This window comes from Colobus angolensis, unplaced genomic scaffold, assembly GCF_000951035.1.
Source record: "Colobus angolensis palliatus isolate OR3802 unplaced genomic scaffold, Cang.pa_1.0 Scaffold8, whole genome shotgun sequence".
NCBI classification, from domain to species: Eukaryota; Metazoa; Chordata; class Mammalia; order Primates; family Cercopithecidae; genus Colobus; species Colobus angolensis.
Genome location: NW_012121820.1, coordinates 4,776,533 through 4,792,248, shown reverse-complemented (window position 1 = coordinate 4,792,248; position 15,716 = coordinate 4,776,533). Strand labels below are relative to the sequence as shown.

General features: G+C 53.2%; 1 protein-coding gene across 1 annotated transcript in view; it reads right to left on the bottom strand.

Annotated features, from left to right (window-relative positions):
• PREX1 (phosphatidylinositol-3,4,5-trisphosphate-dependent Rac exchange factor 1) overlaps positions 1 to 15,716 on the bottom strand; it is a 207,187-nt gene that overhangs the window by 19,777 nt on the left and 171,694 nt on the right. The window contains exons 18-28 of the mRNA XM_011929192.1: positions 14,807 to 14,899; positions 13,717 to 13,865; positions 11,958 to 12,043; positions 10,039 to 10,175; positions 9,261 to 9,381; positions 8,061 to 8,248; positions 7,503 to 7,664; positions 6,606 to 6,816; positions 5,910 to 6,186; positions 2,381 to 2,587; positions 951 to 1,039 (exon numbers count right to left, since the gene is read on the bottom strand). Of these exons, the coding sequence (XP_011784582.1) occupies positions 951 to 1,039; positions 2,381 to 2,587; positions 5,910 to 6,186; positions 6,606 to 6,816; positions 7,503 to 7,664; positions 8,061 to 8,248; positions 9,261 to 9,381; positions 10,039 to 10,175; positions 11,958 to 12,043; positions 13,717 to 13,865; positions 14,807 to 14,899 (1,720 nt within the window). The remainder of the gene's footprint in view (positions 1 to 950; positions 1,040 to 2,380; positions 2,588 to 5,909; positions 6,187 to 6,605; positions 6,817 to 7,502; positions 7,665 to 8,060; positions 8,249 to 9,260; positions 9,382 to 10,038; positions 10,176 to 11,957; positions 12,044 to 13,716; positions 13,866 to 14,806; positions 14,900 to 15,716) is intronic.

The following is a 15,716-nucleotide window of genomic DNA, read 5'->3' as shown; positions in this document are numbered from 1 at the left end:
CTCTGTCTCAAAAAAATAAAAATTTTAAAACAAGTTGTAAGTACAGTATGATCTAATTTATAAAATATTGTCTATGTCTGTCTGTCCATCCATCCACCCACCTGTCCATCCATGCATTCACAGGCCCCACCAATGAGCTCCAAATGCTGGCGAGGGTCATTTCTGGGGGAGATGATGAGACTCTCATTCATTTTTATGGACTTCTTTTTGTTGTTTCTTTGTTTGTTTGTTTCTTGAGATGGAGTCTCACTCTGCCACCCAGGCTGGAGTGCAGTGGCACGATCTCAGCCCACTGCAACCTCCCTCTCCCAGGTTCAAGTGATTCTCCTGCCTCAGCCTCCTGAGTAGCTGGGATTACAGGCGTGCACCACCACACCCGGTTAATTTTTGTATTTTTAGTAGAGATGGGGTTTCACCATGTTGGCCAGGCTGGTCTCAAACTCCTGACCTCAAATGATCCACCAGCCTCGGCCTCCCAAAGCGCTGGGATTAGAGGCGTGAGCCACCGCGCCCGGGCTTAGGTACTTCTTTGAACTGCTCCGTGTCGTTTGGATTTTTGGTTTGCACACGTATCATTTTTACATAAACCATGAGGTCACCCTGTTTAGTTGTCAGCTCACTCATCACAACACTTATCACACATGAAGCATACAGAATTGCACCACGCATGCCTCTGTTTGCTCCATCTCCATGACATTCACGGAGAACATCAGCTCCAAGAGGGCTGAGATGTTTGTTTCATTCACTGTCGCATTCCCAGCGCCTGGCACATAATACAGGCTCAAGAAATACTTGCTGAATGAGTGAATGGAAGGAAGTCAAGTACAGGACCACGCAAATAAAATACAAAACAACATAACGCAGGGGAAAGTATAATAAAATAAACTAAAACTAAATCTCATGGGGAGGAACCCCTCTCCCTGAGCACGGGCCGCTGCCGCTCCACTCACCAGACCCCATCTCGTCGCTGCCCAGGTAGGAGCTGTTACTTCTTACGCTGGTGTAGGACAGGACCGAGTCCCGATTGCTGTTACACTCGCTGCAAAGGGGCCCAGAGAAGGGGCTGAGTCACCCTGAGCTCAGGCCATCTGATCCTGGCACCCGAAACCCACCTTCTACAGTGTAGACAAAATCCCTGGGCCCTCGGGTGGGCACACAGCCCAGAGGGGGCATCGAGCACCGGTCCCGGGGCCCAAAGGCAGGGAAGGCCAGCCTGGTGGTTTTCCTTGCCTGAGGGCTGGGAAACGTTTCTAGGCTCTAGCACAGAAACACAGAAATAGGAGAAGGATGGTGAATCCTTTTCACTCAGGTGTCACTCTGTCCAGTGTCCCCAAGGGACAGCCTTGCCCTGACACACCTGCCCATTCCACATGGCTCTGTCTTCCGTCTCCCCAGCCCCAGCCTGGCTGGAAACCTCATGAGGACACGGACTGGATCGGATTCGCTACGGCCCAAGAACTCGGAAGGTGTGGGAGATTAAAACTCACGATCCTGACATTTTTTCCTTCATCTTTTTGAAAATTAAAGGAAAAACTGGAGGACCCAAAAAATGTAAGAATGAAATCCCAGAGAGACGGCGAAATCTGAGACTATGGACATGAGGGTCTGAGGACACACAGTGCCACAGCAGCCAGAGCGTCTCGTTCTACAGACACCAGGCGAGCCAGAAACGGGGGGTCAGGCAGATCCCTTGATGACCGAAAGAACATTCACACGGGAGAACTGGGGGGAAGGTCTATCTTCTCAAACTGTATCAGTTCTGATTTTTGCTCACTGAAGCACCCTTCTAAGATTCCACTGTAACCACCGTGGGCAAATGTGAGGTCACCATTCACTGGGACCACAGTGTCTGTTTATCTGTAGGAAGGAATTAAACTGACCCATTATATGGCTTCCTACAGGAATCTGAGTTTTATTCTATTTAACCCACTAATTAGGACCTCACTGATCTTGTTATAATTAACCAGTAGAAAATTTAGATCTTCTCAGGTTAGGAGGGGAAAGACCTGCGTTCTTTCTCCTTGGACCAAATAAACATAAATAGTGTTTGTTTCAGAAACCACATGTCTTACACTGAGTTTTCAAACACACCACAGAATCTTGCCCTTGAGCCTGACAACATCGTGTCAGCATGTGTGGGGTGACACCGAGGCAGAACAGATGGGTCCACAGAGGGCAGATCCTAAAATGTCAGCTTTGTGACTGGGGAGCCTAAGTGGGTTTTTGGGGCTCAGATAATCCCCCAGAACCACGCTATGAGCAACAGCACCCTGAGCCCACTGCACCCTGGGAAGTGTCCACTGACACTGCCACGGGTCCGTGGCCTCACCTCTCTGCGGCCATCCCCATCTAACCCCAGCCCCCCGACAGCGACACCCACCTGTAGGAGTCGCGGTAACTCATGGTGTCGTGGCCTGAGTCCTCCTGGTCCTCCTCAGCCACCTTGAAGCACACCTTCTTGATGCCCCCATGGTCACTCCTGTCCATCTCGCTCTCTTCACTGACCAAGGGCAGGGAGGAGGCCTCCTCAGCCAAGGACGCATCGCAGGACCCACCCGAGGTGGGCTCTGTGATGGTGGACAGCAGCCTACGGGAGCAAAGACCTTGAAGTCAAAGATACAGGCATGGCCCTCTGTGTCACTTTCCTGAAAATCCCACCAGCAGCTGCAGGTGTGAGCACTGGCCCTCCTGTTGGGAGTGGGAGACCTGCAAGTTCTTTCACAGCCAAGCTACACAAGGCTCTCCCAGAACGTGGGCCAGGAAGCTTTTGCTGTAGAGACCCTGGGAACAAATCCTTCCAGCTCGATAGGCTGCGCGGTCTCATGACAATCACTCAACCTGCTGTTGCAGTGGGAAAGACCTGAACAGTGTGGAAGCAAATAGGCGTGGCTGTGTTCCAATGACACCTTGTTTAACAATGAAAACAACTGGCTGGGCACGGTGGCTCACGCCTGTAATCCCAGCACTTTGGGAGGCCGAGGTGGGCTGATCACCTGAGGTCAGGAGTTTGAGACCAGTCTGGTCAACATGGCGAAACGCCGTCTCTACTAAAAAACAAAAATTAGCTGGGTGTGGTGGTGGGTGCCTGTAATCCCAGCAACTCGGGAGGCTGAGGTAGGAGAATCACTTGAACCCAGGAAGCAGAGGTTCCAGTTAGCCAAGATTGCACCACAGGATTCCAGGCTGGGAGACAGAGCAAGACTCCATCTCAAAAAAAAAAAACAGAAGAAAAGAAAATCACAAACTGAAGTCTAGACTGGGCCCCTGGGCCATAGTTCATCAATCCCCATTGTAGGGTGTGATGGTTAAGAGCACAGGTTTTGAAGTTAGCTAAACCCCCAGATTCAAATCCCAATATTGCCATTTCCTAGCTTAGAGACCTAAAGCAAATTATTTAAACTCTTGGAGACTCAGTTCCCTCATATGTAAAATGGGATCATATCAGCATCTATATCTCAGGCTTCGGTGACAATTAAGGAAGCTAAAATGTGTAAACAGGCTAGGACCAGCGGCTCACACCTGTAATCCCAACACTTTGGGAGGCTGAGGCAGGAAGGTCCCTTTAGCCCAAGACTTCAATACCAGCTGTGAGACCGCCTCTCTGTAAGAAATACAAAAATCAGCCAGGCATGGTGGCATGTGCTTGTAGTCCTAGTCACTTCGGAGGTTGAGGCAGGAGGATCACTTGAGCCCAGGAGTTCGAGGCTGTGGTGAGATATGATCACACCATCACACTCTAGCCTGGGTGACAGCTGGATAAAGTACTCAGAACAGTGTCTCTGCTGGGCGTGGTGGCTCACATCTGTAATCCCAGCACTTCAGGAGGCCGAGGCGGGTAGATCACGAGGTCAAGAGATCGAGATCATCCTGGCCAACACGGGGAAACCTCATCTCTACTAAAAATAGAACAACTAGCTGGGGGTGGTGGTGCATGCCTGTAGTCCCAGCTACTCAGGAGGCTGAGGCAGGAGAATCGCTTGAATCCGGGAGACAGAGGTTGCAGTGAGCCGAGATCACACCCCTGTACTCCAGCCTGGTGACAGAACAAGACCACATCTCAAAAACAAAACAAAACAAAACAAAACAAAAACAGTGTCTCGTGCCTTCTAAGTGAACAGTGATCAGTAAGTCCTGGCTGGATGTAATCCCACCATGTCGCCACAAAGTCAGTAGCATAATTAGCCTCACTTGACAAACGAGGAAACCAAGGCTCAGAGAGGTTAAGTGACTTGCCTAAGTTTGCACAGCGGATAAGTAGCAGGGCCAGGATTTGAACCCAGGTCTCCTGGCTCCAGAGCCTACATTCTTTTTTCCTCTTATCATGGAACATTTCCATCATACACAAAAGTAGAGAGTATATGATGAACCCAGCTATCCAACAGGCAGCTTCAACAACAGCCACTCAGGGTCCACCTTGTTTCCTCCGTTACCCCCATCACTTTTTATTTCCCTGGAGCATCTTGTTTTGTTTTGTTTTGTTTTGTTTTGAGACAAGGTCTCGCTCTTTCACCCAGGCTGGAGTGCAGTGGCGCAATCATGGATCACTACAGCCTCGATCTCCTGGGCTCGAGTCATCCTGCCTCAGTACCCTGAGGAGCTGGGACAACAGGTGTATGCCACCACACCTGGCTAATTTTCGAATTTTTTTTTAATAGAGATAGGGTTTCATTACGTTGCCCAAGCTGGTCTCAAACTCCTGGGCTCAAGCAATCCTTCCAACTCAGCTTCCCAAAGTGCTGAAATAACAGGCATGAGCCACCGTGCCCAGCTCACTGGAGTATTTAAAACAAGTCCAAGATAGCATGTAATTCCCCCATACCTACTTCCACGGATGTCTCTAATACATACAGACTTCCTTTTAAACATGGGGTTCTCAACTGGGGGCAATTTTGCCCCCAGGAAACCTTTAGCTATGACCAAAGACACTGCTACTTGTCTCAACTGAAGAGGAATTTTGCTACCAGTGTCTCGTAGGTAGAGACCCCAGATGCTGCTGAACATCCTCCGACGCCCAGGACAGCTCCCCAACCAGGAATAATCCAGCCCCAACTGTCACCAGTGTCAAGGGTGAGAGACACTGTTTTACACAGGACCACACTGCTCAACTGTGCCTAAGAGAATGGAGGAGTCCTCAATAGCATCGAGCACCCAGTCTGTGGACAAACATCGCTGACTGTCTCAAAATGCCTCCTCACGTGGACGAGCTAGAAACAGACCTAAGCAGGTTCAGACGCTGCATCTGGCGGGTCCGTCTCTTGGGTCTCTTTCATCTCTAACAGTTCCTCTTCCCCACACCTGCTTCCCCATCATTCGTTGAAGAAGCCAGGTCATTTGCCACATAGAATCACCCACCCTCCGGATTCGGCCGGACGCCTCCCCAAGGTGCCAATGAACCACCCTCTGCACCACATCCTAGAGCTGAGTAGGGAGACCTCGAGCCTCCACGAGATGACAGCTCCGTATCTGTGGGCAAGAGCCTCGTGGGCGGGGCTGCGTGTGTGTCCTGGTGTGCTGCAGCAAACGGACGGCTTGTCCTCACTTTCTGTGATGTTAAAATTATAAAGATCCCCCCAGAATCTTTCAGCAGACAGTTTTAGCCTCGCTGATGAGTGCTGCCTATATCCATGGTATTTCATTAGAACCGTGGTTCTCAGTCAGGGATGATTTTCCCTGCAGGGGGTATTTAGCAATGTCTGAAGACATTTTTGGTTGTCACAATCGGGGGAGGGGTGCTACTGGCATCTAGTGGATAGATGACAAAGATACTGCTAAATAGTCTCTATAATGTCCAGGACAGCAGTCCCCCTCCCACCACCCACTACAAAGAATGATGCTACCCACGTGTCAATAAGGCCAGGACTGAGAACACCTGCTCCTGCGTACTCCGGACACCCCCGGCCAGCGCTCACCTGTTGATCTGGGTGACGTACTGCTTCATCTCCTTCAGGGCTACATCCAGCTTGGTGAAGAGCTGCAGGTAGGCATCCTGGATCTCACGGTCCTCCTGCTTGAGCAGGAAGCTCAGGCCCCGGTCTTCCTGGCCAAGGGTCCCACTGGCTGGCCCGAAGCTGCCATCGTGGAGACCCTGGCCTTGGGGATCACCCTCTTCAGCAGGCAAGCACTTCCAGGAGGGGGCAGCCATGGTGGTGATGCAGTGCTGGGTGTAGGACATGGGGTTCAGGTGGCCTACAATGGAGGAAGGGAGAGCTCACTGGAAAACAGCCCCCAGCATCCACGGGGCCTCTGGGCGGAACAATACAAACCCATTTCAAGGATCCCAATGAAGGAGGAAAATTTCCCTTTTAAATACTCTTAATCCATTTGGTTACTTCAAGAAGAATGTTCCAGGCTGGTGCTAATATGCTCTTAACTACTACGATCTTCTTGCTGCCTGCAATGCAGACACGATGGCTGGTATCCCAGCAGACATCATCATCCACGAGGCATAAAGCCACATCTAGAGATGCTGCCCCACAGAGAAGGTCATCCCCGATGACCATGGAGCCACCATTCCAGCCCTGGACAGCTGACCTCCAGACAAGTTTCCGTTTAAGTATCTGGAGTGCAACATCTGAACCCAGTTTCTAATAGACACACGCAGGTACCTTGCTCCGGGTCAAGGCCGATGAGGGAGGGTTTGCGTCCAAAGCGGATGCTGAAGGACCTGCCCACTGAGGGGGTGGTCTTGGGGTAGGACACTTCCATGAGGTTGATGTGGCAATTGGTGGGGCAGAAGTCCAGGCCACACAGCGGGTGGGGCTCCAGGGGGGCTTGTTTGAAGGGTGGGCTGACCCTGCTCTTCAGCTGGGCTGCAAACTGAGAAAGTGGAGGCCGTAAAGTTGTGAGTCACAGGGCAGGATCTGGAAATAATGGCCCACACCCAGTACCCACTTTATCCTGGCCTAGGCCAGATGCCCCACAGTGGGACAAAATCCCAGTAGCTCCAAATGAGAAGGGGAACCCCTGGACCGTGTTTCATGGCTCCAGACTGCAGGGAAAGCCTGGAGGAACCCAAGGCCTCTGGGTGCCCACCTCACGCATGGCTCCATTTTGGCTGCCCCTGAGCCATCCTTGAAGCATTGTCTCTGCCCCACCCTCAGTTCATGAGGTTCAGGGTCAACGTGCCTCTCCATCCCTATGGCGACTGGAACCGGGTGAGGCACGTGACCTAAGCCAAGCCAACAGAGCTCCCTCGGAGTTAATTTTTTCCTGGGCTCACTAAGGCTAGAGCTATCAAGGGCCAACGTGTCCCCACCACAGGAGAAGGGCCTGCCTGAGAGTGAACCCAACACAAAGGAAAACGAAGCCAGGAGATGCAGAGAGGCCACGCTGCTATGATGTGGTAAGTTCACCTCCGTCCTTTTCAGTAATACACACCATACATTCTCCTGTTTGTTTCAGCTGAGTTGGGTTGGGCTTTGACATTTACAACCCATGTATCCCAGGCTGAGATGCTATGTCTGGGACCCGTGGTAGAGACCCCGGAGGGAGCAGGCAGGCACCTCCTGGTAGCAGGCAATCCTCTGGCCGATGCTCTCCAGCTTGGTGTCGCAGATGTTGCGGAACTCAAAGTGGGGCATGGTCACGATGGCGCTGCTCAGAGCCATGAGCCGCCCGCAGTTCTCCACGAAGACACTGTCATCGGCAGCAAAGGCCTCGAGGATCTGAAGAAATGTCAACAGCTACTAAGCACTCCCTGGGTGCCGGGCAGATCTCAAGCGGTTCACCCGCAGTGACTCCTGTACCACTCGTAAGACCCCCCAGGAAGTCAGGTCTGTTCACCCGCAGTGACTCCTGTACCACTCGTAAGACCCCCCAGGAAGTCAGGTCTGCTGCTGGCCCTTATTGCACAGGAGTAAACTGAGGCTAAAGGGACAAGCCACTCTCCACAGTCCCACGCTACCTAGTGGTAGGACAAGGACCAGAATTCAAGGCTCCAGGCTAAGCCTGAGGAAATGGGATTCAGGTGTCTCACCCAACTCCTTCTCCCAACCCCCTGATAAAAGACACTGGCCTCAATCCCCGAGGGTAGGGCAGGGCCAGGCAGTGCCCAAGAAGACCTTGGCAGTGAGGCCGAAGCAGCCGCGGGGCTCCACAATCTTCTCCAGCACGTGGCACTTGACGCCTGCCGTGCTCACGTACTCATACACCACGCCGTGTTCCAGGTGCACGTTGTCCACAGTCAGGCTGACCATGGGGCTGTCCTCACACAGGCTCAGCCAGGGACCCAGGGACAGCAGTGGGAAGGCTGGAAGCCAAAAGAGGTGACATCTGAGCAGAGATCAGAGGGAGGGAGGAAGGCAAGGCAAGGAGGATTCTGGAGGAAGCCCTCCAGGCAGTGGGAACAGCAAGTACAAAGGCCCCGAGGCAGAAGTACATTCAGCCAGAGTAGCCGGAGCAGAGAGGAGAGTGGGGAAGTGATGGAAGGTGTTGGAGAGCCACTCTGGACAAGATCACACAAGCCATAGAAGGCCTGGCCCTGAAGATGGGGGTAGCCATCAGAAGGTTCTCTTCTCATCTGGGGGAATAGCCCCCGGGAGGAAAGTAAGTCAGGACAGGGAGAGCCGTGAGCAGGCCACTGCCACCATCTTGGTAAGAAATAATGGTGGCTTGGTCCAGGCAGCTGAAACGAGCAAGGAAACGGATTCTCCCCGAGAACCCCAAGGAGGACCACAGCCCTGTGGACACCTTGATTTCAGCCCAGTGGGACTCAGATTTCTGACCTCCAAAATTGTAAGTAGTAACTGTGTGTTGTTTAAGCTGCTGGGTTTGTGACACTTTGCTATAGCAACCATCAGAAACTGACATAACATCGCGGGCATCGCGACTGTGCGCAGTGGTGCACACCTGTAATCCCAGCATTTTTGCGAGGCCAAGGCAAGAAGATCGCTTTAGCGCAGGAGTTAGAGACCAGCCTGGGCAACATAGGGAGATCTCACCTCTAAAAAAACTTCCAGAAATTAAAAAATTAGCCAAGTGTGGTGGGGCACGCCTGTGATCCCAGCCACTCGGGAGGCTGAGGTGGGAGGATCACTGAAACCTGGGCGGTCGGGGCTGCAGTGAGCTGTGGTCGCACCACTACGCTCCAGCCTGGGTGACAGAGCCAGACCCTGTCTCCAAAAAGAAAAAAAAAACAAACCTGCTGGCATGGAGGTGGACTGGCTGGAGGAGAGGAGGTGAGGGGACACAGGAGAGGACCCAACCCCTCTGGAGTCTCAGTCCCTCTGGAAGCTCCCGTCACACCATGTCACGTCTGTTACCTGAGTCAGGCTGGTCTTCCTCCTGGGCCTGCTCACCACTGGGGTCCTCACTGGCAGCCTCCTGGCTGGCTCGTGCTTCCTGGGCATCCTCATGGGTGTGGTATATCCACTGGTACAGGCCCTGCCAGAAGCCAGAGTAAGGGACAGCCATGGTGCCAGCAGGTAGGGAGGAGGGGATGAGGCCGAGATGCAAACTGCCCCTGGGTTCCAGAGCTCTGGAAATTCACTGACCACCAGTCACACTCAGCCCTCACTGTGCACAGTCTATGCTCCCTACAGAGGCCAGGAGATGTGACAACGTGAAGCAGGGCCATCGGTGCAGATGTATTGTCTCTCCTGTGTCCCCAGGGTCTACAAACGTGCCTGGAGCACAGCAGGTGCCCAAAACACACACACTGAGTGAGCCAGTGAATGAACCAGTGAGGGAATCTCGCCCTCCACCAGAACCCTGACCCCCAACCAAATGGAGTATCCATTTTCACCATCTGCTTGATTATGTGCCCAACATGCCTATGTGGTGAGGAGAGAGGGGTCTGGTCACACCCATTTCACAGCTGTGAAAACTGAGACCCCCAGGTATCACAGCAGCTCCTGTGGTTTAAGGAGGCAGCAGGAGCACAGAGTTCAGGCCCAGCTCCGCCCTGTTGGGTCAGCAGCCCCACCCAACTCACAACCAGTGGCACATGCAGGTTTTCTCCAGAGAAGAGAGGACAGGCCTCAGCCGCCTACCACAACCCAGCAGGGCTTCCCTGATGGCCCCAGCTGCTGGTCGACTCACCAGGGCCTCTTCGCGCCGACTCCGGAATGCCTGGAAGTGATCCAGGACCTCAGGGGCACCATCATTCATCACGTTGCTGCCATTGACCTTCAGAATGCACTGACCAGCACAGAGCCCTGCAGCCATGGCCTCGGAGCCTAAGGGGAACAGGAGAGCGTGAGACTGGATGCCAGGCAAGGACAAGCAGCCCGCTGAACACTGTTCCCCCGCAAGACACACTCAAAGACTCCACCTCCAGCCCTCCCATCCCAGAGTCGCCCTCTGACCCATTCCAGTGCAAAGAATGGACTGACATTCCCATTTTGCAGAAGAAAAAACTGAGGTTCAGAGAAGTAGTAGCTGGCCCAAGGTCACGCAGCAAAGCAAATGGGATCTGATTTGGGTCCGTTTCACTCTAGAGCCTCATCTCCTTTAAAGTCCTGCAGCCGCCTTGTGCTACTGAGCCAGGATCGGCCCCATTTGGCAGATAGGGTGACGGGCTGAGAGAGGCAAAGCCATGCTCTCGGTCGAATGAACAGAAGCCAGGATTCTAACTAGGCCTACCGCACTCCAAGGGCAAGGTTTTTCAGCTATTCCACAATCCCCAAACCGTAGGTCTTGAACCCAGGGGTTTTTCTAGTTCATGTGAAAGGTCTGGAAATGCAAACAAATGCCAAGCTTTGCCCAGACATGGGGCAATACCAGGCCCGAATGGTGTGGTGGTGCCAAGTACAGCCCCTGGGGACTCGCATGGCTTCAAACCCTGGCTCTGCCATAGACCAACCCTGTAAGCTTCAGCAACTACCTTCACTCTCTGGAGCTCGGCTTCCTCATCTGTGAAATGGGAACGCTCATAATCCCTACTCAGAAGGTCCTGGGGAGATCCGATGAGTTAATACATGCAGCTTTCAGCATCATGCCTGGCACTCAGTGAGTGCTCAAGAAATAGCACCTGTTTTATTCTTTTCACCTTCTTTGCCTATGAACACTTATTACTACCTATTATCAATATCTCTGCAGATGTTTTGAAGCAGGATATCTCACCAAGGCACTGCTGACATTTTGGGTGAGATAATTCTGTGTGATTCTCGGGGCTATCCTGTGCACTGCAGCATATTTAGCAGGATCCCTGGTCTACCCACTAACTGCCAGAAACACCCCCTCCCCAGTTACGACAAACAAAAATGTCTCCAGACAGAGCCAATGTCCTCTGGAGAGGAGGCTAAGGTGCCCCAAGGTGAGAATCACTGCTTTAAGGACAAAATGAAAACCTACTTTAAAGTATTATCAGATTCTCAGTAGCCTTCTGTCATGGTGTGCATTTTCTTAATGAATACCTAGTAAAGGCACAACTATGACCACACAAGTGAACAATGTATGTTTAAACTTTAAAAAGGGAGGCACTTAGATGCAGAAAAGCCTGAGGGCCCAGTATCATAGACCTACTTGCTTCCATCTCTAAGACATAGTGACACCTTTAATAGCACACAAGGAATAGGCAATGCAGAAAGCAGAGGTCTTGAACTGCTGGCCTTTCAGCTGGATCTGGCCACAGAAGTATTGAGGCAGAGCCGCCAGATTTGCATTTCTGGCTTCTCTTAGAAAATCAGGTCTGGTGAGAGTGGGCTCCCATTCCAGTCTGGCAATAAGGAGCTCCAGCTGAAGAGCCACTGCTCCTTCCAGAGTGAACATGTATTTTTCACCTTGCCATAGTCCCCACCACTCCCCACTGTCTTCCACTGGGATCGCTACCCACCTGTAGCCTACCTGACCCCAAGAGACATTTGTGTTTGCAAGTCTTGGCATCAGGCAAAGAAAATAAGTGCTGATGGTACACTGTCTGGCAGAAGCCTAGAGTTCAGAAGGCTCTGAACTCCTGCCACACAGACAGACCGACCATCTCCTGCACCTTTGCCCTCTCTCCCTAGGCTCCCACTCACCTCTCCCCACAGCATAGACATACGGCGGGGCAGCTCCATGAATCTGGAAGCACAGTGTGTCTGGCTGGTCGGGGATTTTGATGATCCTGCACCAGGTAGAAGAGGCAGGGAAAAAGGCCATGAGGAAAACCGGCATCGCTCCCAATAATCCCGGGGCCGACCCAGAGAGTGTCTGCCTTGGAAACACTGGGAAAATTCAGCCCAAAACAATAGTAGCAACACAGGCTTTCCAGCTCCCAAATATGGAAAGAAATGTCAATCAGGCAGATTGACCAGGATCCTTGATTAAGCACAACCCACTGGCCTGCCCTTGGAGCTTCTGTCCTCGCACAGAAATTCCAGACCACCCTCCCACACCTTCTCCATTGTTCTCCTGTCCTGAGGCCCTTAGAGGTGAGACCACCACTCCAGCCAGTCAATAGCTAAAGATTTGCAGGTGGGAGGGTGTGAAATGACCTGGTGGTACATCTCGGTGCTGACCCTAGAAAAACACCCACACAAGTCCCCTAGGAAGGCAGGACTGGGCCCTTCTGTGGATCAATCCCCAAAGCAGAGAGGCAGCACCTACCAGGGAGGGCAGTGGGTGTCACTGCTCCTGGAGCATCAGTGCCCTGCCCACATCCCTGTCTAGGGCATGTCTCCAAACCTGTGCTGCACAATCGTCCCTCCCATTCCCCCTGCAGATAGATAAAGCCGAGCTGGGAGCCTGCTCTCAAACCCACGTGTTTCCACAGCTTTAAGCAGACACAGTCCACCTTGGTGCTTTCTGCCACTTCCACATACCAACCCATCTATCAACCACATTTTCCCTAAGTCAGCTCGCCTTTTTACTCAAAGAATTGTATTTAAAACTTTCCACGCCTCCTGACAAGAGAAGATCTGTCTTAAATAAAAGGGAGAAGTGAAAAACCAGATGCAGAATTTTTCAAAGAGAAAATGCTTTGCTTCCCGGTACCTACCCCTAGCATGGCCCTGCTCCTCCTGCCTCTGCTGGTGCATTCTGCTGAGCCACCACCTCCTCAGCTCCCCCCAGTGCCACCTTTGCCCCTGACAATCTGAGCTCCACTTGCAGCCACAGGACTTCGATCAGAAGCTTCAAGTGACTCCCCACGGGTCCTTGCCAGGAGCCTCCAGGGCCTGGACCCCATTGCCCCACAGACCTCACTGCCTAGCCCTCCCTCTCACTCACTCACTGCTCCAGCCCCATCAGCTTCCTTCTGCTCCTCCAATGTGCCAGACACAGTGCCACTTCAGGGCTTCTGCCCTGGCTGCTTCCCCTGCCTGGAGCCCTGTTCATCCAGAAATCCCCTTGGCTCCTCCGTGATCTGCTTCGGGTCTTCACCTCAACTTGCAGTGATGTCTCCCTGACGAACATCCCTCTGCACACTCTGGCCCCTTTCCCGGGTTTATAGAAACTTATCTGCGCCACGCTCACCAGCACAGGCTCAGCGTGTGTCTTACTTCTCTATCTGCACATCGTCTGTCTCCTGTTCCCTCCCGCAGCTAGATCTGAGATCTATGAATGGCAGGAACTACATGCATCTCCACATGGCTGGATTCCCAGGGCCCAAACTGCCACCAGCACAGAATAGCACTCTATAAACATCTGCCGAATGCATGAAGGTTCAGCTTGTGTCATGTGCCTCCAGCAATGGGTCCCAGCCATGGGGGACCAGGACAGTTCATGCCACCCCCAGCCCTCAGCCACCACTCAGCCTGAGAGGCAGGGCTGCTGGACACCCTGCCCCAGGATACTCACTCTTTGGCCTTGGTGGCCACTAGGAGGCGCAGAGGGCGGCGGGAGCAGAAGGACTGGTTGAGGATGGACTCCACCTCCGAAAAGGGCCGCAGGAACACCAGGTCCTCATTGATGGAGTAGATCTTCCTCCCCACCTGCAGGCCGGCCATCTGGGCAGGGGTGGCAGGGGACAGACGTGCACACCGGTCACTAAGCTCCTTCCCTCCTCACCAAGGAAGCTCAAATGTGTTCGGCAGAAAGGTGCTGGCCCAAGGGATCCGGCAGGACTGGGTGACTGTGTGCTGTCTATGGTAAGCAGTTGAGGGGCACAAGGGACCTGGTTCTGCCTCACGAGCCACAAAGGGAAGCTCATGGGAGGGCAGCTGGGAAAGGTGTTCCTCTTGAGGGGAAACTCTGCTGGGGCCTGACCCTGTTGTGTGGGGACACGAGGGTCACACCAGGGTGGCCACCTTGTGTCTGTGAGGGCCTGGCCAAGAAAGATGAAGACATGCTGACCTGAACCAAGATTCACAACCACCTCCTTCCAACCACTGACATCACTGGCAAGGTCAGCTCAGCCGCTCCGGCCATGGGTATGTGGCTACTTGCAGCCCAAAGCATTCCTAATTGCCACAGGGGCAAGCTAGGCTCCAGCCAGCATGGCAGGTGCATCTCCCCCACCCACCTCCACACGCCCCAGGAGAAGCTGGAAGGCCCCAAGGCTGAATCCTTGGTCAGCCACACCCTCACTCTCCTAACCTATCCTCCTCTAGGCTTTGCATGGGACAGCAACAGGTTTATCTTATTCAAGCCTCTGTGACTTGTTGCAGAAAACTGAGAAACCTGCTTTTTGGCTGTACCTCCCCACAGCGTCCAGCAGAGGACAGTGGTGGAACACACCAGGGCCCTGGGCCTCTGCACTCACTCCCAGCTCCTGCAGCCACTGCAGACAGTGGGTAACGGACTCAGTTTATCCACGTGGGCAGTAAGAGAAGAGGAGCCAGCAATCATTCTAGAATCTCCTGGGCTTGGCTGCCTCAAGGACGGTGAAGACAGACACTCCGCCCTGCCACCTGCACACATTCCCTGCCAGTTCCCCCGAGGGCCTCACCTCGGCCAGCGAGCCCCTCTGGACGGTCTTCACCACCACAGCTTTGTTCTTCTCCTCGATGTCGAAGCCATAGTCCTCCTCCTGGGGCAGGATCTGGGGGCCCAGGACAAAAGGAACCCAGTTGGGGAGCGAGGTGGGCCTGCAGCCAGCCCCACCACGGCCCCCACAGGACCATGACCTCGTCCCAGGTCTAGTAGGGAAGCATCTGGATCCAGGCCGGGTGAGACAGAGCAAAATGCAAACAGCACCTGGCACAGAGCTGGTGCTCACTCTGTGCCTGCCACTGGCTTAACGAATCACACAGATCCAAAGGTGTCCAGCCACCAAGAACATGGAGTTAGGGCCTTTAGGGAGCAGTGGTCCCACCCAAGGGCAGGATGGCAGGCATGCTGGAAACAGGTCTGGGGGTTCCCCAGTCGGGGGGATACAGGGAAAGGCACTCATTCTGTCAACAGAGATTGACTGAGATGCTGCCCATCACACGGGCCAGGCAGTTCTCATGGGTGCTGGAGACAGCATTTAGAACAAGACAAACAGGCCCAGCCCTGCTTAGTGGGGGAGGCAGACTATACACGAATAAACAAAGAAACATAGGATGTGATGCAGGGAGTATACATAGTTGGAATTAAAGCACTTAATGGGATAGGGCACGGCAAGCGGGCAGAGGAGGTGCTACCGGAGCAGAGGCCTAAAAGAAATGAAAAACAAACTTCATTAAGAGTGCAGGAACATGCTCCAGGCAGCAGGCACAACACATACAAAAGTCCTGAGGGAGGCCCCAAGGCACTGGAGAGTAAGAAAAGAGATCAGGAGGTCAGCCACAATGGCTCATGCTTGTAATCCCAGCACTTTGGGAGGCCAAGATAGGTTGATCACTTGATCCTAGGAGTTCAAGACCAGACTGGGCAAC